General features: G+C 40.3%; 1 protein-coding gene across 2 annotated transcripts; it reads right to left on the reverse strand.

Moving 5' to 3' along the window:
• Positions 1 to 3,759: 3,759 nt before the first annotated feature.
• MYL7 (myosin light chain 7) lies at positions 3,760 to 23,234 on the reverse strand. 2 transcript variants are annotated; one of them, XM_063448531.1, is made up of 7 exons: positions 23,154 to 23,234; positions 21,664 to 21,774; positions 20,394 to 20,465; positions 11,008 to 11,116; positions 10,563 to 10,641; positions 7,159 to 7,207; positions 3,760 to 4,839 (listed from the first exon to the last, which is right to left on the reverse strand). In XM_063448531.1, exons 1-7 carry the CDS (start codon positions 23,154 to 23,156, stop codon positions 4,735 to 4,737), a joined length of 528 nt encoding a protein of 175 aa, XP_063304601.1. In that variant the 5' UTR covers positions 23,157 to 23,234; the 3' UTR covers positions 3,760 to 4,734. The 2 variants fall into 2 exon arrangements, with proteins under 2 accessions (XP_063304601.1, XP_063304599.1); XM_063448529.1 differs by having other exon boundaries at positions 11,008 to 11,112; positions 20,390 to 20,465.
• Positions 23,235 to 26,828: the final 3,594 nt, after the last annotated feature.

The following is a 26,828-nucleotide window of genomic DNA, read 5'->3' on the forward strand; positions in this document are numbered from 1 at the left end:
TGTTTTTGTAGGTCCACTCTATTACATAACATTGCAATGAGTAAGTGCCAGATTTCCATGTCTCAGTCTTTTTCCGAATGAGTGACAATAGGCCAAGAAGATCCATAGGCAAAGAAGATCAAAATGAACTCAATTGGCTTCAACACCTAGAAGTGGAATGGAAGTGCCAGCATTAGCTTGGACATATAGGGTTATTCACTACACTGGGAATTCAAAATTAATTTGAACCGTAAGTCTATAATAGCCATAGAATTGAATTTGAACCGTAAGTCTATAATAGCCACAGAATTTAACCCTGTTTGCATATGCTTACCACAGATTTCTACCAGTATTGGATAACTCAGGTCTTATTTCCCTAGTGATCTATATTAAAAAAAAAAACTAAAAAAAAACAGATTTGAAATATTGTAAATACCAACAGCTGGTAAATGTCTGTGCCTGACAGGTTTCCTTCCAACTCGTCTATGGACTTACTCTTATGTTTGGCTCCACTGCTACAATCTACATCTTTGCATTTGTATTGGTAAGACATGAATGTAATTAAGAAAAAGGTGTATTTTCTAATTCTTCGGCATAACATCTCTATCACGAAACTATAAAAGACTTGTCTAGCGCATGCGCACTACACATGAGGTTGACTTAAGCACAATAGATGTAGGAGCAGGTGACAGTGAATAAAACAACACTGAGATGTGTTATATTTGGGTAATTAAGTCATTTATCTTGGCAGGTAATTATTACCTGTTAGATACACGTATAAATAAAAACACACTAGTTATGGAACACAGAGTGAGCACACATATACAACTCTTCACACACAGTCAAACTCACTTGAATGGTTGACTGTACTGATATATACTTGTATTTTTGTAATATAAAATGTATTCAGGGTTTGTAGTTGTTACATTGTCTGTTTCCTTTTGCACCTGGGTGAGGCCAGCATAATTTCAGTGAGATTCAAAGGAATAGTACACTCAGCCTGTCACCAGCCAAACAGTTATACTGTGGTGACAGAGAGGAAGGAAGCCATGACATATGTGTTGGAATTTCTGTGCAAACCCCAAGTGCTGCTGTGGCACACCAGATATCAATGCCTTCAGTGTAATCCCACCAACCATGCTACCATTGGAATGTAAAGATGGTGTCTTGGTATTCTGCAGCCATCGTTTCACTTCCAACGTTCCCCTGGGACAGTTTCTCTTGGTAGAATTGCAAAGTGCCTTTTCCATTTAACTCAGGTGTCTTCTAATCTAATTTTGATTCAGCCTTGTTTAACGTCATTGAGGTCATCATAGTGACAGATTTAGGATGGAGCATTCCGGGATTCCTGTATTTTTTAAAAGTGTTTATAATGAAAAAACATATGACTTTATAAAAAACGCATATTCTTAATTCTTTATGGGTTTTTTTGTTTTTTTTTAATTTGTATTTTATTAGAGTTATACACATGTATACTTCTGTACCATTATATATGAGGTATAAACATTTAGAGAATCTTGTAGATCTCAATATAGATCAGCAAACACGGTTACAGCAGGTTGCGATAAAGATTAAAGACATACAAAAACAAGAGACAAAAGACAGGGGGAAGGCCCTCAGCAAAAGCAATAGTGTTTGTCCAGTAGTTAGGTATAGCAATAGGTCACATGGGTGGCCGGCAACTGCGTATATGACGCCTAAAGCAACAAAGATAGCATATAGTCTGATTAACAGTAACAGCTATGGCATGTCCGTACTGTCCCTGGTGTTAGGTGCGTGTTTCTTGGCCAAGCCGCTCCGTGGTTTCACTCCTCCCGAGGTCCCTTTCTCGTGCGGTTTATCTGCTCGGTTTGCCTCTTCCGATGCGCCGGCAGCTGGTAGCCCCAATTTATGAAAGAGTGTCTCTGGGTTGTCCGAGGAAGTTAGAGTGAGCATTTCCGTGCCTTGTGTAACGGTCAGCGAGCCCTCTGCGTTCCAGCGGTATTTAACTGAGCAGTCTCGCAGCCTCTTGGCCACCGGTGCCAGCTGCCTTCGTTCTGCCAGGACAGGGAATGGGAGGTCGCTGTAAATGGAGATGACATGGCCTTCAAAATGCACCTGACCCACAGTCCTAGATTTGTTTAGGATGGCGGACCGCACCGCAATGTCTCTGGTTGTTACGATAACGTCTCTTGGTGCGTCCACTGGTGCCGCTGCAGCCTTGCGTACCCGAAAGGCGGCCTGGATGCATGAGGTGTCTGCGACTGTTTGAACACCCATCGAGGCAATCAGCCTTTGGACATATGACATTACGTCCCCCCCATCTACCTGTTCAGGTATGCCTCTCAGGCGTACGTTTCGTCTCCGGTGTCGGGACTCCAGTGTAGTCACCATTTTGTGTAGTTGCTTGACCTGTGAGACTAGACCCTCCACCTGTTGTACAGTTGTCTGGAGTTGTGTGTCTCATGCCTGCTCTCTGACCTCGACCTCTGACACTTGACACTTGTGCTGCAGGGCCTTTATGTCGGCTTGTGTTTCTTGGAGGTCTGACTTCCACACTTTTCTCAGGTCCACCAGTAGCCTCTTTATGTCTCCCTTAGTGGATGGGGATGAATCTTCATCTGAGTCAGCTCTTAGGTATACTCCAGCTGGGTGAGGTGGATTACTTGATTCCTCCTCTTCAAGGGAGTCATCAGAGGCCCCTTGCTCGCTGTAGTGGTCGGGTGCCGTCTTTGCCAGTGCTGGAGGGGGTGTTCTCTCAAAGGACAGTCTTATATCCTGCAGTGCATTCCTCTCCATCTGCACTTGTCTCCTGTGCTTGCGCCCCATGTTTGCTGTGGGTTGTTTAGGGTGCCTGGATTACCCTCGCCGGCTGGGGGGGGGGGGGTAGTCCCTGGGGGGGTCTACACCGTGCGTTGAGCCTCCAGGTACCTGAGCAGCGGGGTCAGCCGCCTCCCGTCTGTGCACGTGTGGTAGGCCGCGGTCGCGGCTCGTGCCGTCGCCGATGTCAGAGTTTCACTTTTTTTTTTTGTTTTGTTCGGCTCAGGATACTCTCCGGGTGCCTCTCCAGACTCTGGTAAGTGTCCCGGTTGTGAATGGGCTCGGGTCGAGTAGCACGAGTCCCAGTGTAGGTGCTCTTTTGCCGGAGCTCTGGCGAGTTGCGTCCGCCTGGTTCGGCAGTTAGGCTCCGCCCCCAATTCTTTATGTTTTAATTATGTTTAATTATTGGTTTTGGAACGACACCCTTAGCCATCAAGATGACATCCAGTTGTGCTTCCTAAAATACTCTGCTGCTTGCGTGATCAAAGTGAGAGAGGACCACCATTTAAAATAACAGGTAAGTAATCTTTATTTTAATGTTTGAGGGTGGGAAGGTATCTGGCATCTAGATGGATAAAGGAACACACCATGCATTAAAAGTATATACCAGTTTTTAAGAATGGAGTGTTGTTTGCTCTCCTTCAACATGCAATAGGTATCATGGAGAAATTGTACTATTGGACAGTTGTACTCTTCCAAAAGGAAAACCGATCAAGTGGGATGAAGTGAATATTCAAGTGTTTGAATCACTTCAATTATTAGTATGACTATAATTCACATTATGCGGCATGTGAAAAAAATCAGTATACGTTTTTGAATGATACCCTTAACCCCTTAAGGACCAAACTTCTGGAATAAAAGGGAATCATGACGTGTCAGACACGTCCTGTGTCCTTAAGGGGTTAAAGATACAAAATAATTTACATTTCCAGTTCTATTACATAAATAAAGTCATTGTTTTTTTTAAATTTATTTATTTTCATTGAAATTTGTTATTTTGTTTGCTTTCCAGTTTTATTGAAATAAATGCTTATATAAAACAGAACGAAGAAATGTTCCCATGTGTAAGTATTCTGTTGAGCAATAAATAAGAAAAGAGTATTACAGTTCAAAGCCTTATTTGAGGTAAATAAACCTTGTGATTGTGGAAATCTCAATGGGATTATGTCTCATGGGAACCAAGAAAGATGGAGCAGGAGGAGCACAGATTTAAGGAAAAGAGAAATAAAATGTATGAGGGATTCTGGAGGAAAGAAAATGGTATCAGGTAAAGTACATCATATATCTTTTTTTCTAAATGTATTTTATGTTAAGGTGACTTCTGTTTGCAAGCAGCCTGTCTAGGTAGGATGTACTCACTGTTCCAGCATTTCTGGGTAAGGTTACTGAAATGTCTATGTAATTTTATAAACGTGCTCATTTAGTATGAAATATACAGAGTACATTAACATTTTGCAAGGGATCAGCAGTGACTCTCAATCAGGTTTATATCCTGCCCATATATCATTCCTCTCACCTCATTGTGAAAGTAGATAAAATAAATATTGTAGTTTGTACTACATATAGGAAATATACCCTGACTGTCATAATATATTTACTTGTCATCCAATTCCAGGTCTGATGCAACACATAGCAATGGGAAACTTAGTGAGTTCCTGATTCACACCTTTGTTCTGTCTGATCTGTGATAAGAGCATTATGAGAACATGTCCGGTAAGGCATAAGCGTTTGTACGTTTTGCATGTGCCAACATCTGCAGCCAGCCTGAAACTGGAGGCAGATGTTGGCACAGAGAAATAGTTGCAAGTCTATGCCTGTTCTATGTTTGTGCTAGCCATATGGCTAAAACACAGTGTACATTAAATAATTTGAATCTTAAAATGGAAATGTTTCATGTTATGCAATCAGAGTGTGGGTCAAATTGTCTTCATTGCCTGTGGCACATCTACTAGGCCTTCAAGATTCTTCTTTCTCATCTCCATGAGTGATGATGTAACATAGCGACTTATAGTCAATATTTCCAGCCACATCGATAGGAGTCACTGCCAACATCTGCTCCACCTGGAAAGTTATCAGAAACAATTTAAAAAATATTGTATTTAATATATAAGAGTCAGAAGCAAAGGCTACATTTAAATACTTGATGAAGCTTTTGTTGAGGTAGTCATTTTTTTGCATCCATAGAACAGGTTAGAAACCCGAGTGCAGTTTTGTTAAGTTATTGAAATACTCATTACAGAAATACTCAGAGTCAAAGGGCATTCTTTATACATATAACTTTTCTTATTCTTTATGCTGCTCTATAAATTGAGACTTGGCCTTGTAGTCCTGGTGTGAGAGGTATTATCCAACTCTGGAAATGAACATGTCCATCTTTCTCCATCTGCTTCTTGGGTCTTTTTTTTTTTACTGCAAAGTGTTTGTGAGCTTAATGCGATAAGTGATAATTAATTTATTAAGATGAGTAGGTTCATTATAACATAAATTTCTGCAAGGTGATACAGAATCTGTAGTGCCATCTCAACCATACTACAAACAAATGATAAATAAACAAAAAGGAGTGAGCGAATAATGTCAAGATGCTTAACACAAAATAGGGGGTTTACCCACAGACATAACTAAACCATTGAGAAAAAATGGTATGGGAATATGTTTAGAATATAACCTTAAAGGACCACTATAGTGCCAGGAAAACATACTCGTTTTCCTGGCACTATAGTGCCCTGAGGGTGCCCCCACCCTCAGGGTCCCACTCCCGCCGGGCTCTGGGGAGAGTAAAGGGTTAAATCTTACCTTTATTCCAGCGCCGGGCGGGGAGCTCTCCTCCTCCTCTCCGCCTCCGATCCTCCCTTTCGGCTGAATGCGCATGCGCGGCAAGAGCTGCGCGCGCATTCAGCCGGTCGCATAGGAAATCATTTACAATGCTTTCCTATGGACGCTTGCGTGCTCTCACTGTGATTTTCACAGTGAGAATCACGTAAGCGCTTCTAGCGGCTGTCAGTGAGACAGCCACTAGAGGATTTGGAGGCTGGATTAACCCTATCATAAACATAGCAGTTTCTCTGAAACTGCTATGTTTATAAAAAAAAAAAAAAAAAAAGGGTTAATCCTAGAGGGACCTGGCACCCAGACCACCTCATTAAGCTGAAGTGGTCTGGGTGCCTAGAGTGGTCCTTTAAATAAATAATCATTGAAATGATATATCCAACATCTTCAGTCTTGTTTATTTAGTCATGTAAATCTAAATATTTGGATAGTTCTCTACTATAAAAATATATATTGTATAAATTACAAAAATGTACAATAGTATAGCAGGCTAAAATGAATAAATTCCTTTATTCCAAAACTGGATTAATACACAAACCAAACGGCAGCTTTACTAAAAAAAAAAAAACAGCCCCACTAATTCATCAAAACACTTTATACTTTTTACACAGTCAAGAAAAAAGAGGCCTGGTTGCATTATATTATCTACTTAAACTGATATAAAGAGTTACATGACAACATTAATTAAAGTAGGAGTGGATTCATCCTTGCAATAGCTATTACAACAATGTCTTTTTGTGTTCTGAAAAAATGTCTAGTGAAGACCCCAACGGTGCTAAATCGTAACTAGTGTGGAAAATAGGTTCACGCAGAGATACTTGGTGGGTATATGAGCCCTCCTAAAAACACAGCTTTCGCGATAACACCTTTCTGAATAATTAGGAAGAGGGAAAGACAGATAAAAATCTGAGAATGATTCAATAATGTGGAAAAGTAAATAAAGCGAGAATTAAGGATAGAAATAAAGTATAAAATCGCTGTAACTCTTATTTTAAGAGATTCACACTATCCTGTCCCTAAATTGTCCCCACACACATCTATAACTCCTCAATTAGAGAAATGATTTTTTGATTAATCATTGATGCTAGTTTTATTTATTTGTTTTGTTTAGTTTTGTTTTTCTGGTTGCACTGATTTTTGCTTTGTGCATTGAATGAGCTTTACAGCAATGTATTGAATTATTTTCCCCTGCTATTCTAGGGTACAGCTAGGGCATTATCCAGTTAATACATTTGGATTACCCACCCATTTTGTGTGATATGCACCATATTTTTTTTATAGAAGAGAACTATGTAACTATTTAGATATACATGATTAGACACTGGATATACATTTTAGACATATTCAATACACCCCTTTTCTCTCATTACAATACAAACTTGTTACTGTTTTCTTGTTGGAGCTGAATTTACAGTTTAAAACACCATTCCTTCCCTCCAAGTTTACAGTCCGAATTGCACAAGACGAGAATTTACATGTTATAAAACCATAATACTTGACATTAACATTTGAATCTGCATGTGTCTTGAAGAGGTTGAAATAACAGCTACTGACCTCTTCTGCAGTGAATCTGTCTGCCTGCGTCATCAACAAATGCTTCAACCTGAATGGGGAAGAGAACAAAAAATCTTATAAAGGAACACTGTAGCATTTGGAATACATATCTTTATTCCTAATGTCCAAGTGTCCCTCGGTGCTGCCACAACCTCCTCCTCGGGTTACATCATCCTGGTGGAGTGCCTCCAGAATGATGGGCCAAACCAATGCTCCTCATTAAAGAGCATTAGGAAACGTAGGCACATGTACAGAGCTTGCCGCAATGTTCCTGCTCAATGATTCTGGTGATATGGGCAGCTAGTGGCAAGTACTTTAAGGAAGGTGGATAGCTGGGGTTGAAAAATAATGAGCTTTGAAATTTTAGACTGCAGGGACAGGATTCATGCCCCATAATGACTTTAGCAAGCTAAAGTGGTTTTGGTTCACAGAGTGACTATCTCCCTAAAGTGCAAGGAGATCATTAGATGTTCAAAGTACTCTTATTTTATTTATTTATTCCTCTCTTTATATTGGTGGGTTGTTTTTTTTTTTTACACTTTCTGTGGTTGGAGTTACTCAGTATGTCATAACACCTTGATTTCTGCTTTATTGCTGGAACTAAAACCTGTTAATGTTTTTTACAACATTTTGATTCACAAAAAACAAACAAACAAAGAAAAAAACATTAGGTAGTTTTTTGTGGCTTAAATCCCCACTATACGTGTGTAACCTCTCTACCTAGCTCTAACTTAGCAATTGTAGTGCTGTGACATGCCAAACAGGCAGGCCCACATAAAAAGGACATTAAACGGACAATATAGTTACCAGAACAACTACAGCTCAATCAGGGCTGTAATTGCAGTGAGGCAAACAAAGCATTTGCCTAGGATGGCACTTTCAGGGGGCGGCAAAAAACGCTACGCTAAGTGCCTAGGTAAGTGCTTTGTTTGCCTCACGTCCTGGGGGGGAGCAAGAGGTGGCCGACTGGCTCATAGTGTAAGTGTAGGCGGGCGACGAGGGAGCGCAGTCCTCTGAGCTCTTTCTGCTCCTTCAGAGCAGGAAGAGCTCAGTTCCTTTGCCACCTCCATTAAGCACCTGCCCGCCTGCCATCCCAGGCAACCAAGCCAGCAGCCCCAGAAGTCTGGACAGACTCCTGGGGCTGCTGGCTTGGTTGTCTGGGTGGGCAGGCGGGCAGGTGCTTAATGGAGGTGGCAAAGGAACTGAGCTCTTCCTGCTCTGAAGGAGCAAAAAGAGCTCAGAGGACTGCGCTCCCTCGTCGCCCGCCTACACTTACACTATGGGCTCATACACTTACACTATGAGCCCAGCCATCCCAGCCAGCCCAGCAACGGTGAGTGTATGAGAAAGTGTCTGTGTGTGTGGCTGTCAGTGAATGTGTGTATCCTGTGTTTGTGTCTCTCTCTGTCCGTGAGTATGTCTGTGTCTGTCAGTGAGTGTGTCTGTCAGTGAGTATGTCTGTTCCTGTCACTCAGTCTGTCTGTCAGTGAGTGTGTGTATCAAGTGTGTGTGTATCTCTCTGTCCGTGAGTATGTCTGTGTCTATCAGTATGTATGTCTGTGTCTGTAAGTGAGTATGTCTGTGTCTTTCAGTGAGTATGTCTGTGCCTGTCACTGTGTCTGTCTGTCACTGAGTGTGTGTGTCTGTCTCTCAGTGAGTTTGTCTGTCAGTGAGCGTGTGTGTCTGTCAGTGTGTGTATGTGTCTGTGTCTTTTATTGAGTGTGTCTGTCAGTTAGTATGTAGGTGTCTGTCACTGTCTGTCTGGCAGTGAGTGTGTGTGTGTGAGTGTGTCTGTCAGTGAGTGTGTGTGTGTGTGTGTCTGTCAGAGAGTGTGTCTAGCTGTCAGTGTATGTCTGTGAGTGAGTGAATGCATGTGCTTGTCAGAGTGTGTCAAATCAGTGAGTGTATGTGTATCTGAGAGTGTGTGTGTCTGTCAGTGAGTGGGTGTCTGTTAGTGAAAGTGTGGGTTGTTTAAACAGTGTGTGTGCCAATGACTGTGTATCTGTCAGTGAGTGTATGTCAGTGCATGTGTCAATGAGGGCGTCTGTCAGTCAAAAAAGTGGCCTTGACACAAAGTGGTTGTGCAAATTTAGATTAGGGGGTGCCTGAATTTAGTTGTGCCTAGGGCAGTACAAATCCAAGATACACCACTGAGCTTAATGCAGGCATTTAGCTGTAAATACTGCCTTTCCAGAGAAAATTAACGCCTCGGATGACCACTGGAGGTGCTGCACAGTGTCTCCATGCAGAGATTCAGTGTATTTCTATAATGAGATGCTGATTGGCAAGAACGGCGTTTGGCCCCGCTCTCCCACCCCGACTCCGTGACGATCTCAGCCAATCCAATGCTTTCCCTATGGGAATGTATTGAATCGGCTGAGATTATCAATTCTGATGATGTCAGCAAAGAGGCGGATCGTGCGTGGGGCCAGTGCTGGTGGATGTGGGTGGTAATAAGGTAAGTTTTAACCCTTTCTAAGCCACCTAAATGGTTGTTCTAACACAATAGAGTCAGGAATAGACGATTGTGCTCCTGACCCTATAGTGTTTCTTTAAAGGATCACTATAGGGTCAGGAACACAAACATGTATTCCTGACCCTATAGTGTTAAAACCACCATCTAGCCTCCATAAATATAGCATAATCTTACTGTATTCAAGCCTGAAGCTGTAACTTTGCATGCTGTCTGACTCAGAAAAACAAGCTGTCTGCTGACATCATCAGAAGTGGTGGCCTGATCCAATCACAGTGCTTCCCCATAGGATTGGCTGAGACTGACAAAGAGGCAGATATGGGGAAGAGCCAGCATGATTCAAACACAGCCCTGGCCAATCAGCATCTCATCATAGAGATGAATTGAATCAATTAATCTCTATGAGGAAAGTTCAGTGTCTGCATGCAGAGGGGCGAGATACTGAATGTTTGGATGCATTTTAGGCAGCCATGACCCAGGAAGGATCTCTAACAGACATCTGAGGAGTGGCCAGTGAAGTTATCACTAGGCTGTAATGTAAACACTGCATTTTCTCTGAAAAGACAGTGTTCACAGCAAAAAGCCTGAAGTAATGATTCTATTCACCAGAACAAATTCAATAAGCTGTAGTTGTTATGGTGACTGTAGTGTCCCTTTAAGATGCCCAGAATCCTTGTCAAGGACCAGTGAATTCCAAAGGCTTCTGACCCCTCCATATACCAGCACAAGTGAATAATCCCACTCCTCCCTATATCCATGAGGCCAGGAAAAAAGCTACCTACCCCATTCCCATATGCACTAATTATTTATGTCAATATTTGGTAATATTATGGGCCTGTTGGTTTGTTAGGGAATTGGGAAGGAAACCTGGTTTTCCCACCATTCTATCCTACTTATTCTTGCCTATCATATAAGTGATTGTAGAACATACTCATCTTTCTGGACATTGCCGGTTCCATTGGGGTCCAAGAGTTTAAAAGCATTGACGATAATATCTTCAGGGTCTGTCCCTAAAAAAAGAAAAGAGAGTGAGAGAAGGTACAGCAATTTGAAACTTGACCTATTAGAGAAATTGCAAACCATAGCTTTTATGGGTGGAGGAATTATTTAAAATATAGGAAAACTGAGGCAGAGTGTGGCAGAATGGTAGAGAAAATAGATTTGCCATGTTTCTGTTTGTTAGTCACATTCCACTAAACTTGCAAATAGACCCATGGATCTCCTGCATTTTGCTCGAGCCATGTGATTCTGCTGTGAATCTCTAGTGCAGACTCCTGCCCCAAGAATATACCTCCCAAGTGTCCAAAATCTAGACTGTCATGTGCAGACAATAATGATCCAGTCTTTGAGAACTGATGGTATATAATAGCACCTACCATTAAGCTTCTCTCCAAACAGTGACAAGAAAATAGTGAAATTAATAGGTCCTTTTCCTTCTTTTAGCATCTCTTCCAGCTCATCTTCATTCACGTTCACCTTGCCTAAGAGGGTGAAATTGAAGCAGATATTACATTTAGGAAACTGTTTTCCAAAGGCAGAAAATAAACATATCCAGAAAGTAAACTAAGCTAAACACATTATAGTGACATCAAAGTTTTGTCCATGTTTAGATAAACACTAGGTCATGCATGCACCTTATCCCAAAATAGGGCATCGATTTAGATTCCTGGACATTTGAAGGAAATGTTTTACACACTGACTACAGAGCTGCTGTGTTTATATTTGTATAAAAACTTCAGTGCCACCTGCTGCTTTCTGGACAACCATACCTCGGGAGCACTGTACATTCAGGCATCTATGGAGAAATACGCCTTTGGTGTTTTCTCTAGCTACCCTGAATGCACGCATGCGCTGTGTGTATAGCACTGCAGTGTGTAACTAACTTGCATGCTTTGCCCATGGTGCCCAGTAAAGCATGAAATAAAAATTAATTTATAAAGAATTTCAAAAGTTTTAGCACTACCATTTGATATCTTTAGTTAGCTATTTGGTTGTGCTAAAATTTCTGAACTGACTTGCAACAAATGCATATTTTAATTTTAAAGTGATAACATTTTAATCTTTTCTCTAATAAAGGAATCTTCCTATGTCAGCTTTTGATATTTAAAGTGGCACTGTCTTGCCGAACTTACCTTTTCCCAATCGATTCCTCTTCTCTCCCTCTCTCAGGATCTGTTACATAGTTACATACAGGCCCGGACTGGCCATCGGGCACACCGGGCAAATGCCCGGTGGGCCGCGGTGGCCACGGGCCGAGGCCGGCAGGGGAAGGTCCTAGGATCTATCCGAGCGCCGGCCCCCCTGTTTGCCATGGAGGGCCGGTGGGGAGATCAAAGATCTCCCTCACCGGCCCCCTTGGACAGACATGCGGCACATGCGGCTGGGGAGGGAGGGAGAGGACCCGGCAGAGCTCTATCTTGCAGCTCCGTCGGGTTCCTCTCGCGAGATCCGGCGCGTTGCCATGGCAACGACCGGATCTCGCGAGAGTGAACTCTAGCCCGCAGGCTAGAGTTCACTCACCACTGGACCACCAGGGATAGTGCCGGAACCCCCCTCCCAGGTACCACCATGCCGGTCCCCCCCTCCCAGGCTAAAAGGTAAGAAGGGAGGGGGGGATTTAATGCCTGTTTAGTTATTTTTATTTTTTACCCCCCCAAACACACACAACCCATTCTAACATTCACACCCATCACACACAGCACTCTCACACACAGCACTCTCACACCCATCACACACAGCACTCTCACACACAGCACACACAGCACTCTCACACCCATCACACACAGCACTCTCACACCCATCACACACAGCACTCTCACACACAGCACTCTCACGCACAGCACACACAGCACTCTCACACCCATCACACACAGCACTCTCACACACAGCACACACAGCACTCTCACACCCATCACACACAGCACACACAGCACTCTCACACCCATCACACACAGCACTCTCACACCATCACACACAGCACTCTCACACACATCACACACAGCACTCTCACACACAGCACTCTCACACACACACACACATCACTCTCACAACCATCACACACAGCACTCTCACACACAGCACTCACACCCATCACACACAGCACTCTCACACACAGCACTCTCACACCCATCACACACAGCACTCTCACACATAGCACTCTCACACCCATCACACATAGCACTCTTACACCCATCACACACAGCACTCTTACACCCATCACACACAGCACTCTCACACCCATCACACACAGCACTCTCACACACAGCACTCTCACACACAGCACTCTCACACACAGCACTCACATCCATCACACACAGCACTCACACCCATCACACACAGCACTCTCACACCCATCACACACAGCACTCTCACACCTCACACCCATCACACACAGAACTCTCACACCCATCACACACAGCACCCTCACACATCATAAACAGCACCCTCACACACAGCACCCACACACACATCACACACAGCACGCCTCAAACACAGCATCCATCACACACACATACTGCACCCTTCACATACACACTACATCCCTCACAGACACCCACTGCACCAAACACACACACACAATACTTCCGAACATATTTATATTATATATAGATATATATATATCTATATATAATATAAATATGTTTGTATATATATATATACACACACACACTACAGCACCCCTTACACACATACTGCACTCCTAAACACATTACGTTCCAGACACACACTAGATCCCTTACCAAACTCTGGATCATATACGCACACTAGATCCCTTTATACACTCTGAATCCGTTATATACACACACTCACTAGATCTCCTACACATTCTGGGTCCTTCAAACACACACTAGACTCCTGTATACACACACACTGCACCATCTACACACACACACACACACACATACACACACAACATTCCTAAAACACACACTCTGGATCCCTTATAAACACACTAGATTCATTGCAAACAAACACATACTACACCTCTAAACACACACTCTCTACAACCCCTACAAACACTACATCACCTATATACACACACACACTATAGCCTGTATGCACACACTTACTACATCCCCTATACACACATTCTCTACAGCCCCTAGCCACATATGGATTACATTACACCAAAAACACAACACGACTAAAACCGACCTTATTACACAATACTACACCACAATCAGCTCACTCTACACACACAATCCTACAAGCAGGCTCCAAACACATGCACAATGCTCTTTCCTGGCCCTTTTGTCTCCTGGTATCCATTTATAGAGACACCAGAGACAAGTTGCAAGGAAACACAGTGCAAGCATGTTATTAAATTTGCTTGCACTGTGCAGAACAAATACAGGGCTTTTTTTCTCATGCTAGTGCTCTTTAGCAGAGTTCTGCGCATGGTCTGCCCTGGAAGAGCATTTAACCAACACTTTGAGAGGGGGCGTGTTTGTCATTGGTGATGACGAAACACACCCTCTCTGCCCCGCCCCCTTCTTAGTGGGCCGCTGTGATAAAAAAATGCCCAGGCCGAATTTTTCTCCCAGTCCGGCCCTGGTTACATAGCTGAAAAGAGAGTCCATCGAGTTCAGCCTTCCTCACATTTGTTTTTTGCTGTTGATCCAAAAGAAGGCAAAACAAACCCAGTTTGAAGCACAATTTTGCAACAAGCTAGGAAAAAAATTCCTTATTGACCCCAGAATGGCAGTCAGATTTATCCTTGTATCAAGCAGTTATTACCCTACATTGAAAGATTATATCCTTGAATATTCTGTTTTTGCAAGTATGCATCTAGTAGCTGTTTGAACATCTGTATGGACTCTGATAAAACCACTTCTTCAGGCAGAGAATTCCACATCCTGATTGTTCTTACAGTAAAAAAACCTTTCTTTGCCTGAGACGAAATCTTCTTTCTTCCAGTCTAACGCATGGCCTCGTGTCCTATGTAAAGTCCGGTTTGTGAATAGATTTCCACACAATGGTTTGTATTGGCCCCAAATATATTTGTATAATGTTATCATATCCCCTCTCAGGCAATGTTTTTCTAAACTAAATAGGTTTAAATTTGTTAACCTTTAAATAGGTTTAAATTTGTTAACCTTTTATTAATTTTGTAGCCCACCTCTGCACTTTTTCTAGTGCCATAATATCCTTCTTTAGAACAGGTGCCCAAAATTGCACAGCATATTCAATATGTGGTCTTACCAGTGATTTATAAGGAGGCAAAATGATATTCTCGTCCCGAGAATGAATGCCCTTTTTTATGCATGACAATACCTTACTGGACTTGGCCACTGCTGATTGACATTGCACATTGTTGCATAGTTTGTTGTCTATAACAATTCCAAAGTCCTTTTCATTTGTTGTTATCCCTAATTCGCTTCCATTAACCCCTTAACAACGAGTGACGGACGAGGTCCGTCACTCAGGGGAATGCGTTAATGACGAGTGACGGACCTCGTCCGTCACCCGTTAAAATTAACCCCAGATCGCCGCAATCGCGGCGATCGCGGGGTTAATGGTGCTCCGGTCTGCCTCTGCATTAGAGGCAGACCGGGAGCACCGGATCGGGCTGTCAGAGTACATGTGCCCGCTCTGACAGCATGCCAGAGCGGGCACATGTGCTCTCTATACTCACCTCCGCCTCCCTGCACTTCCTGGTTCTGTGTGAAGTGCAGGGAGCCGGATCTTCAGTGATCCTGCCCCCTGGTGGAAAGAAAATATAGTCAAATTAAAATCCCCCCCCCCCTTTACCCCCCCTTTACCCATTTTAATAAAAAATTAACCCCTTCCCTGCCAATTGATCACTGACTACAGTGATCAATTGGCAGGGATTACATTTTACTAAGATCTGATTTTTTTTTTTAACCCCTGAGGGTTAATTCTTTTTTTTTTAACCCTCAGGGGTTCAATTTATTTAATTAATTAATTTAAATATTTTAAAATTATAAATTTAGCTAGCTGGGGAGGGTGGAAGTTAGTGGGGAATTGGGGGATTTAGTATTACGCTAACTAGGGGTTAACGTTAAAAAAAGTTTAAAAATACGCTTTAAAAAGTTAAAAAATTAAGTTAAAAAAAAAGTTTTAATAACATTTAAGTAAAAAATGTAAAAAAATAAACCCTTTACCCAGTCCAAATAAAAATTAACCCCTTCCCTGCCAGTCGATCACTGCCTACAGTGATCAAAATACAGATCACAGTATTATACTGTTCTAATTTTTTTTTTAACCCCTGACGATTAACTTTTATTTATTTTTTAACCCTCAGGGGTTAAATTTATTTAATTAACTAATTTAAATATTGTATAATTAAATATTTTGCTAGCTGGGGTGGGTGGGAGTTATGGGAAAATGGGGAATTTACTGTTAGTGCTGCTTACTGCTAGTTAGGGGTTAACGTAAAAAAAAAGCTTAGAAAAATGTTAAATCTGTAAAAAAAAGTTTTACGAAAGTTTAGGAAACTTTAAAAAAATGAATAATCAAAACAAAAGTTTAAAAAATAGTTTTAAAAAGTAAAAAAAGTTTTAAAAAGTAAAAAAATACATTTAATAACGCTCATTACCACTACACCTGGTACAAGCTAGCGGAAAAATGATCCCACGCTAAGGTTCAAAATATGCCTTTTGAAATACCCTGGGATGTCTTCTTTAAGAAATGGTATGGCTTTATGGGGTATTTGGTTTATATAGCCTGGTAAAATACTCTAAAATGGGACATGGGCACAGCGTAAAAATTTAAAGTTTGAAAAAAAATGGAATCGCTGTGTCCCAAATGTGCCCCTCCGATGTCCACATATACCTGGCAAAGGTACATACGGGGGTATTTTTGTACTCAGCAGACATAGCTGAGCAACATATGAAGTATTATACAGTGGTAGTACACATAAGGTTTGCAAAATATACTGTGCAAACTCACTTTGTGTGTCAAAAAGGCAGAAAAAACGCTTATTACCACTACACCTGGTACAAGCTAGCGGAAAAATGATCCCACGCTAAGGCTCAAAATATGCCTTTTGAAATACCCTGGGATGTCTTCTTTAAGAAATGGTATGGCTTTATGGGGTATTTGGATTATATAGCCTGGTAAAATACTCTAAAATGGGACATGGGCACAGCGTAAAAATTCAAAATTTGAAAAAAAATGGAATGGCTCTGTCCCAAATGTGCCCCTCCGATGTCCACATATACCTGGCAAAGGTACATACGGGGGTATTTTTGTACTCAGCAGACATAGCTGAGCAACATATGAAGTATTATACAGTGGTAGTACACATAAGGTTTGCAAAATATACTGTGCAAACTCACTTTGTGTGTCAAAAAGGCAGAAAAAACGCTTATTACCACTACACCTGGTACAAGCTAGCGGAAAAATGATCCCACGCTAAGGTTCAAAATATGCCTTTTGAAATACCCTGGGGTGTCTACTTTAAGAAATGGTAGGCCTTTGTGGGGTAGTTTGAATTTAAAACCTGCAAAGATGCTTGGAAATTGCACATAGGCCCGGCGTCAAAATTCAAAGTTCGGTCAAAACTGATATGGCTTGGTCTCCTATATGGCACTGTAGCTTCACAAAATAGTGCCATAGACATACAATGGGGGTGTCCTTTTACTCAGAAGACTTAGCTGAGCATAATTTGGGGGGTTTGAACTTAGTGGCACACATGAAATATACAAAATGCCCAGCAAAAATGCAATCCGTATGTAAAAAATGCACAAAATTATTTTTTACCACATACTTTGGCATGTAATGGTAAAAAAATGGGGGCATGTTAAGGCACAATATGCACCTTATGAGATACCCAGGAGTGTCTTCTTTTACAAATGGTAGGCCTTTGTGGGGTGTTTTGAACAGTAAAACTGTTATAATACCCCAAATGGAAGCATAGGCTCATTAAATCCGTCTCTCAAAATTCTACTGTGAATACTGAAAAGGACAGGTCTCCTGTATGGCACTGTAGCCTCACGAAATAGTGCCATAGACATACAATGGGGGTGTCCTTTTACTCAGAAGACTTAGCTGAGCATAATTTGGGGGGTTTGAACTTAGTGGCACACATGAAATATACAAAATGCCCAGCAAAAATGCAATCTGTATGTAAAATATGCACAAAATTATTTTTTACCACATACTTTGGCATGTAATGGTAAAAAAATGGGGGCATGTTAAGGCACAATATGCACCTTACGAGATACCCTGGAGTGTCTACTTTTACAAATGGTAGGCCTTTGTGGGGTTTTTTTGAACAGTCAAACTACTATAATACCCCAAATGGAAGCATAGGCTCATTAAATCCGTCTCTCAAAATTCTACTGTGAATACTGAAAAGGACAGGTCTCCTATATGGCACTGTAGCTTCACGAAATAGTGCCAAAGACATACAATGGGGGTACCGTTGTACTCAGCAGAAGTAACTGAACACATAATAAAACTTTGTACAGGAATAGCACACACCAAATTTACAAAATACACATGAGAAGTTCTTTGTTATAAGTTTGTGTGCGAAAACCCCCAAAAAACACAATTTTACTCCAATATTTAGCAGAGGTTGGCGGTAAAATGGCTACGTAGAAAGTGTCAAAACAACCTTAGGTAAATAGCCTGTGGTGTCTACTTTATATAAATATATACTTTTGTGTGGCAATTTTGTTTTCTTTTATGGCTATTAGGCTTACAAGACAAACATACCAAATTCTAAAATCGCTCCACATAAAAAGTTTATTTTACTCCTTGTGCTTTGTGACCTGTAACTACCAAAAAAAACTGAAAATCCCAGACACATTATATATTCTGTAATTCAGAACAACTAAATGAATTTATTTTTAATTACTTTCCTTAACCTGCACTAATTATGTACACATTATTATTGCAAAAACTGTAAAAAAAACACACAAAAATTCATTTTTTTGCATATTTCTGTATTTTTTTTATAATAAATAAGCATTTATATATACATGTGTTACATCAAATTAAAGCCCTTTCTGTCCTTTAAAAAACGGTATATAATATGTGTCGGTGCAATAAATTAGTAAAATGCAAATTGCAGTTGAACGCAAATAGCAAAAAATGCAAAAAATGCCGTTGTCATTAAGTGAAAGACAAGCTTCTGAAGCTCTGTCCTTAAGGGGTTAAAGGTATACGTTGCTTGTGTATTCTTTACGCCGAAGTGCATAACTTTGCATTTTTCAACATTAAATTTCATCTGCCATTTGAGTGCTCTGTCTGCTCTAGTTTTCTAGGGACTATATTGTCTTATGTATTTGTCCGATGCCTGACCAGCAATTTCCCACAATTCTCATTTTTCCTCCGTGATCTCACGGTGCCTCCTGTCAGTATTCTTAAACACAGGCGAAACTCCGAATTTCATCCTAACAGAATGAGAACAGTTTGTTCCTTCATGTTAGGACGTCAATCGGTACTTTTAGGTCGGTTCGAAATTTTATTGGAATAAATGAAATTCCGATCCGATCCATGCTGCCGTTGCATCTTGCAGCCGCTTAGTAGATAGCTCCCCAATTCCCACAGTAATAGTGAGCTATCTACCAAAAGGCTGAAAGACCAACATTGGTCTTACAACATTAAGGACTAGGGGTAGGGGTATTAAGGACTATAAGTGCCCCAAGTCCTTCACTTACCTTTTGTGAGATGGACTTTTCAAGTGTTCTTCAATAGCTTCAGTAGAGCGGTGACCGGTCCAAGATGGCGCCCGCATTCCTCGCTGCTCAGCACGCAATGCCATAGACGTGCGGCGTCTATGTATTCTATGTCTATGACTAGAACTGCCAGGGACTGGTTAGAAAGCAATGTCTCCCCCTCCCTCAGCAAAGGTAAGAAGGGAGGCGGGACATTAGCTATATTTATTTAGTTATTATTTAATAATTAAAAATATATCTTTAATCTGCCCCCTATCCCCTCACAAAAACTATAACCCCCTACACACTGCACCACACACAAATATACAGCCTCCTTACACACACATCCCCCCTTACACACACAGCCCCCCTTACACACACAGCCCCCTTACACACATTGCCCCTTACACATACAGCCCCCCCTTACACACACAGCCCCCATTACACACACAGCCCCCCCTTACACACACAGCCTCCCCCTTACACACACAGCCTCCCCCTTACACACGCAGCCTCCCCCTTACACACGCAGCCCTCCCCCTACACACACTGCCACCCATAAACACACATAGCCCCCAGTACACACACTGCCCTCTTATACACACAACCCCCCCTTACACACATATCCCCCAATACACACAGCCTTGATACACACACACTGCCCCCATACACACACTTCTGGCTCTGCCACTGACACGCTATTATATGGGGTATAATATCCTGCCATCTTATGGAGATTAATGCTATGCCACTAATGGTAATAATTTAATTAAGTGCAAAAGGGTCACAGCATCCAGACCACTTCAATTAGCTGAAGTGGCATGGGTGTCGACAGTGTCCCTTTAAGTGCTTTATGGGTCTGTAAATCAATTCAGAATAAAGTGGAGTCACAAGAACAAAGGTTAACGTTAGTTCTAGGTCATTTTCAATGTCTTATTTAATGGTATTCCCCTTAAAAGTGAGTCCCAGCATATCTATCAGTTGAGGTTGGAAGGAAGATGTGTACTCTGCAAAATCTGTTATTGTGAATTATGACATTTTGATTAGCACTGTTATACAGGAGCAGCATCCATTACTTTACAACAGCATTGCCATTAATTTCCTCTTTGTTTGATTGAGTAGGGTAACTCACCCAGTTGCATATATGTTTCTTTGAGGTCAGATTTGGTAATAATTCCATCTCGGTTCTGATCTATACAGCTGAATGCCTGGAATAATAAAAATCTGTATTATTTGCACAAAGTAGTGAACAAAGACATTGCAATAGATGCAGCTTGATGTATGGTGAATATGTGTGAACTATGTATCATAGTAAGGAAGAGTGAAAGATAATGTCATACATTCCAACCTGGTGATGAAAGCTGCTAACTAATCGGCATAGAAGGAAAGATGAATTTATGTTTACGTAAACAGAAAATGAAAATTGTGGGAAGTAGTGACTTCAGTTTAATAGTGTCACTATAACTACAGAGAGGTGAGGAACAGCCCAAAGCTATCTGTGAGGTTCCATAGTACCCAGTCTCTTTTCTTTTATATGGCCGTGGGAAAGAATGCACTAACCAGTAAAAGCATGGAGGACAGAGCGATCAAACACCCAGTACGTCATATAATCAATGAATTAAATGTTAAAACTATTTTACTTGAATACAGACTTAACTCTGTAACTCTTTAACAGTGGCCTAATTTACTGATTAATGTTAAAGGGACACTATAGTCACCTAAATTACTTTAGCTAAATAAAGCAGTTTTAGTGTATAGATCATTCCCCTGCAATTTCACTGCTCAATTCACTGTCATTTAGGAGTTAAATCACTTTGTTTCTTTTAATGCAGCCCTAGCCACACCTCCCCTGGCTATGATTGACAGAGCCTGCATGAAAAAGAAAATGGTTTCACTTTCAAACAGATGTAATTTACCTTAAATAATTGTATCTCAATCTCTAAATTGAACTTTAATCACATACAGGAGGCTCTTGCAGGGTCTAGCAAGCTATTAACATAGCAGGGGATAAGAACATCTTAATTAAACAGAACTTGAAATAAAGAAAGCCTAAATAGGGCTCTCTTTACAGGAAGTGTTTATGGAAGGCTGTGCAAGTCACATGCAGGGAGGTGTGACTAGGGTTCATAAACAAAGTGATTTAACTCCTAAATGGCAGATGATTGAGCAGTGAGGCTGCAGGGGCATGTTCTATACACCAAAACTGCTTCATTAAGCTAAAGTTGTTCAGGTGACTATAGTGTCCCTTTAATGTACAAATTATTCTTATATATGCCATTGCCCATCACTGTTGTGTTTTTGTTTTGGAATCCACCATTCCCCAAAGAATTAACCTTGTATGAAAGTCATCATTTTTTACACAAGTACCAGCTCTGCTGTGTTTAACGAGATAGCACGCTACTTTACCTCCTTGAATTCCTGGATCTGGGATTGCTCAAACATGGAGAAGACATTAGAGGAGCCACGCTGAGCACGTTTAGCAGCTGCTTTCCCTCGGGTTACTGCCTTTCTGCTGGCCTGTGCAACAAATTGTGAGAGAGCAAGTGACTGTTTGTGCTGGAGCATTTTAGAAATATACAGTAATGATTTATACTCACAGCCAGTGCAATTAAGCCAAGAGTAATCACAGGAGCAGCATTATAAATAATACAGTGCATTCAGAAACTATTCAGACCCCTGTACTTTTGTCATTTTCTTTTTATGTTGCAGTCTTATGCTACAGTTGTTTAAATTATTTTTTTCATAACATTCTACAGTTAATACCTCATAATGAAAAAGTAAAAAACAGATTTTTGAAAACTTTGCAAAATTATTAAATAGAAAAAAAATTAAAAAGATTTATTTCTACTAGTTTCTATTGTTAGTTGTTGATTTATTTACATATCAAATTAATGTGAAATATGTTTTTTTTTTTTAAATACTGTTCAATAAAATTGTTTGACAGGGAATACATAATCTGACCCATTGCTATGGCACTTGAACATTAGTGAAGAAGTACCCAATTTCTTCTCTGAATCATCTTTTACATCTTTCTACACTGGGATTGGAGTCCACCTATGGTTAATTCAACTGATTGATCATTATTTAGAAAGGCGCACATTTGGCTATATAACATATCGCAGCTACAAATAAATCCAAGCAAGACATGAGGTATGAACTGTCTGTATAGCCTGGATACATGATTGTGTCAAAGCACACATCTGGGAAAGGCTACAAACAATTTTGGCTGCATTGAAGGTTCCCAAGAATAAAGTGACTTAAATGGAAGACATTTGGCAGAACCAGGACTCTTCCCAGAGGTGGCCACATGGCCAAATTGAGCAATTAGGGGTGAGAGACTTGGTAAGTAAGATGATTAAGCCCTGGAGGGCTGCATGCTCAGTAACAACATTGTGTGTGTGTGTACAAGAGATGCAGTGCCCTGGAGGGCTGCATGCTCAGTAACAGCATTGTGTGTGTACATGAGATGCAGTGCCCTGGAGGGCTGCATGCTCAGTAACAGCATTGTGTGGGTCAGTACAGAAGTAAGAGAGACCCATGTCCTTTGATAAGGTTGTGTGAGTAAGTGTGCAGAGTGATTGGGTATAAGTAGGAAAGTAGTTGAGATATATAAATCAATAGGTAGAAAGACAGGCAGTACAGGTGTTGTATGATAGACGTCCAGTAATGGTATTGTGTTTGCCAGTAGGGGAAGAGCAGAATGAGGGAAGTCCAATAGAATATTATCAGTACATTAGTAACAGGGAAGTGGTTCATTAATAGTATTGTATGGGTCAGTATGGGAGTAACAGAGTGATGGATGTTCAGTAACAGCACTGTGTTTCAGGATTCACAGATTTATCAATGTCTAAGAATATAAATTATGTAGTCTGTGAAAATTAAGCACAGTCACTTACCATCTTTTTCGTTTCTTCTGTGTCCTACTGGAATTCCTGCCCCTTACTTTTTATATTGCTGTTTATCTCTGGTGCAGCTAAAATAGCTCTACCTCTTAGACAGAGGACCAAAGATGGCCTTAAAGAGCCGTGAAAGATAAGAGTCCACATTCCAGAGCTTTGTTCAGCTAAAATAGCACACAGCATCTCTTATCTCATATTGTATGTATTATTATCCCATTCACTGTCCTATTGAGTATTTTCCATACATGAAAGTCATATAACAATAAATTATTTTATCTTATATAGTTTGTATTAGGCAATATCTTACCATTTTAAAGAACTAGTTGCAACAAGATTAATTAATTTATTTATAAAATATTTTACTTGAGATTTCTTTCGTTTTCAAGTATGTCCTGGGTCAACAAAACATTGCATTGATACATTATGGTACAATAAAATACAAAAACAATATTAATACACAAGTATTAAGGCCTTTTGGCCTGTAATTGTGGGAGGGGCGTATGACTCACCTTCTACCTACTTAACCCCTTCAGGACGGAGTCAATAGTGCACGTTCTGATCAAAACAAAATGTAAACAAAAACTGGAATTTGCGCTATATGTCTGTTCAACCGTAGTTCCCCTCTTTCAAATTATATGCACCCACACTTATTATATATCATTTTGTTCAGGAGAAACAGGGCTTTAATCTATCATTAACTATTCATATATGGAACATAATTTATTATGAATAAAATAAAAAAAAAAGGTGAGAAAATAAGATTTTTTTTTTAATTTGTATTTCCGTCTGCCATTTTAGCTGTGAATGTCATAATACTGTTAGGTTTTACTGCAAAAAAATGTGCATATTTGTAATCAGCGATGTCTCACGAGTACAACAGTACCCCCCATTAACAGGTTTTATGGTGTTTTGGAAAGTTACAGGGTCAAATATAGAACGTTCCATTTTCAAATTGAAATTTGCCAGATTAGTAATGTTACCTTTGAGACAGTGTGGTAGCCCAGGAAAGAGAATTACCCCCATAATGGCATACCATTTGAAAAATTAGACAAGCCAAGGTATTGAAAGTGGGGTATGTTTAGTCTTTTTTAGTAGCCACTTAGTCACAAACACTGGCCAAAATTAGCGTTCATATTTGTTTTTGTGTGAAAAAAGCAAAAAACTAATATTTGGCCAGTGTTTGTGACTAAGTGGCTACTAAGAAAGACTGGACATACCCCACTTGCAATACCTCGGGTTGTCTACTTTTGCAAATGGTATGCCATCATGGGGGTAATTCTCATTCCTGGGCTACCATACGCTCTCAAAGGCAACATAACCAATCTGGCAAATTTCAATGTGAAAAAAATGAAATGCAAGCCTTATATGTGACTCTCTAACTTTCCAAAACACCATAAAACCTGTACATGGGGGGTACTGTTATTCTCGGGAGACTTCACTAAACACAAATATTAGTGTTTTAAAACCGTAAAACATATTACAACAATAATATAGACCATAAAAGTGCCGTTCGCTTGTAAAAAATGCAAAAAACTTCACTTTTACTTAAAATATCATTGTTGTAATACAATTTACCAGTTTGAAACACTAATATTTGAGTTCAGTGAAGTCTCCCGAGTAAAACAGTACCCCCTATGTACAGGTTTTATGGTGTCTTGGAGAGTTACAGGGTCAAATATAGTGCTTGCGAATTAAATTCTCTGCACTTTCTCCCTGTGTTGTCAGGCATGTCAATCAAATTTTAATTAATCAAATCACATAATTACGTTAAAAGATTATTTAAATATACACGTAGAATTTTAATATATATGCATTTATAGGTATTTAAATTATACGTGTATACTAATGTAATCTTTTCTGTAATTATATGTATTTATCTATATATATATTTGCGGTTATTTGTATTTTATACAACGATAGATATATATAGAATGTCATTCTAAGTGTATTTTGTTACCGATATATATATATTAATAACAAAATACAGTTAGAATGAAATTACATATGTATATATAATTTATATTAAATTTTGTTTCAATATTTTATTTATTTATTTTATTATTTTATTTATTTATTATTTTAATTATACGTATTTATATATAATATATATATGTACATCTATTATATATATAATATATATACATATTATATATATGTAACGTCATTCTAAGTGTATTTTAATATTAATTTATATACTTATATTAATATTAAAATACACGTTGCATGACGTTACATATATATAATATGTATATATATTATATATATAATATATATACATATTATATATATATTAAAATATATTTAATTTATTTTTAAACATGTTTATTTTATTTTTTTTACACCTCCTACCAGCAGGGGGACTGTCTGATATTTCAAACAGTCCCCCTGCTGGCATATCCATAGCCAGCTATAGGGGGCCATGTGATCGCTCTTTGAGAGCGATCACATGGCCCCCGGGGGCCTCATTTGCCGGAGGGGGGCTGCCTGGGCTCTCAGGCAGCCCCCCAGAAGAGGATCGCGGCGGAGGTGAGTAGTTGCTTGGTCCTGGGGGCTTAAACCGTTACGGCGTTCCATGCCGCCGCAACGGCTTTAAAGCCCATTTAAAGCGCGACGGCATGGAACGCCGTAACGGCGTTAAGGGGTTAAGGGACACCCCTTACCTGGCTCCATACCGTCCGAGGTCAGCGCTGCATCATGAATCCACTTCCAGTTCACGGACGGCGCCATCTTGCTTTCGGGAACTCTGCGTTTCGTTGGTGTTAGCTGTGTCCAGGAACTCCTTTCAGGTCTTTCCTCCCGGCCAGCCACGCACAAAAACCCGGTCTTCATTGTTGATTGAGTCCTCAGGACTTCAAAAACGTAAGTCCGTCGCCCGGATCACTTCCCACGGCGTCGCGATTTTTCACGGCCTTACTTTACGGCCGCACGCTTTACGGCCAAGTCACAGGCGAATTAACCCTCTGGTTTCCGGAAACCTATGTACCGTGTATGTAGCAATCGTATGCATCCTTATTCAGTATTCACAGTATGTTACCATGTTTCTATTTATCCTTATAAAATTTTCTGTACTTGGCAATTATCCTGGTAAATAAGCTTAATTATAGTCTTTTATTAAGTACCTCTGTATATATATTTTCATCTTGATACTTCATCTATTTTATACATACACACACACAGACTGTATTTTATATACATATGATGTTTAAAGCATATCCTCCCTATTCATGTGTTATAAATTATACTTAAGTTAGGGCTCAAGATATATTATTAAATTGGGATATATTAGTATAACATCCTGTTATACAACAGTTATGGTTAGCCTACATTACGGCTCCTTTTTCTGTCATGCTCGTACAACATACCACGAGCTCAAGGACACGGTCCTATTTTCTAAGAGTATAATGGAGATATGATGTTATTACAACCATGTACATTACGATTACATGGCACTAACTATTCAGGCCATTTCTTATCATACTCATACGAAATACCACGAGTATATAAGAACACGGTCCTACCTTCCACAGAGGGTTTCGGGTTGAATCACACGCATTGGTTCAACCACTCATACGTCACAACATTTTCTGCATAGATTGTCATTTCACATAATTTCACATGGCATTTACAAACTCAGGCCTTTTCTTGACACACTCAGACGACGTAACACGAGTA

This window comes from Pelobates fuscus, chromosome 3, assembly GCF_036172605.1.
Source record: "Pelobates fuscus isolate aPelFus1 chromosome 3, aPelFus1.pri, whole genome shotgun sequence".
Taxonomy (NCBI): domain Eukaryota; kingdom Metazoa; phylum Chordata; class Amphibia; order Anura; family Pelobatidae; genus Pelobates; species Pelobates fuscus.

Excerpts from the sequence above, each read along its gene's own strand:
- MYL7 (XM_063448531.1), bottom strand. Across the intron at positions 20,466-21,663 it reads AGATCCAGGAATTCAAGGAG|GCATTCAGCTGTATAGATCA; the intron begins GTAAAGTAGCGT and ends TTATTATTCCAG. Across the intron at positions 7,208-10,562 it reads GGCAATGTCCAGAAAGATGA|GTTGAAGCATTTGTTGATGA; the intron begins GTATGTTCTACA and ends TTCCCCATTCAG.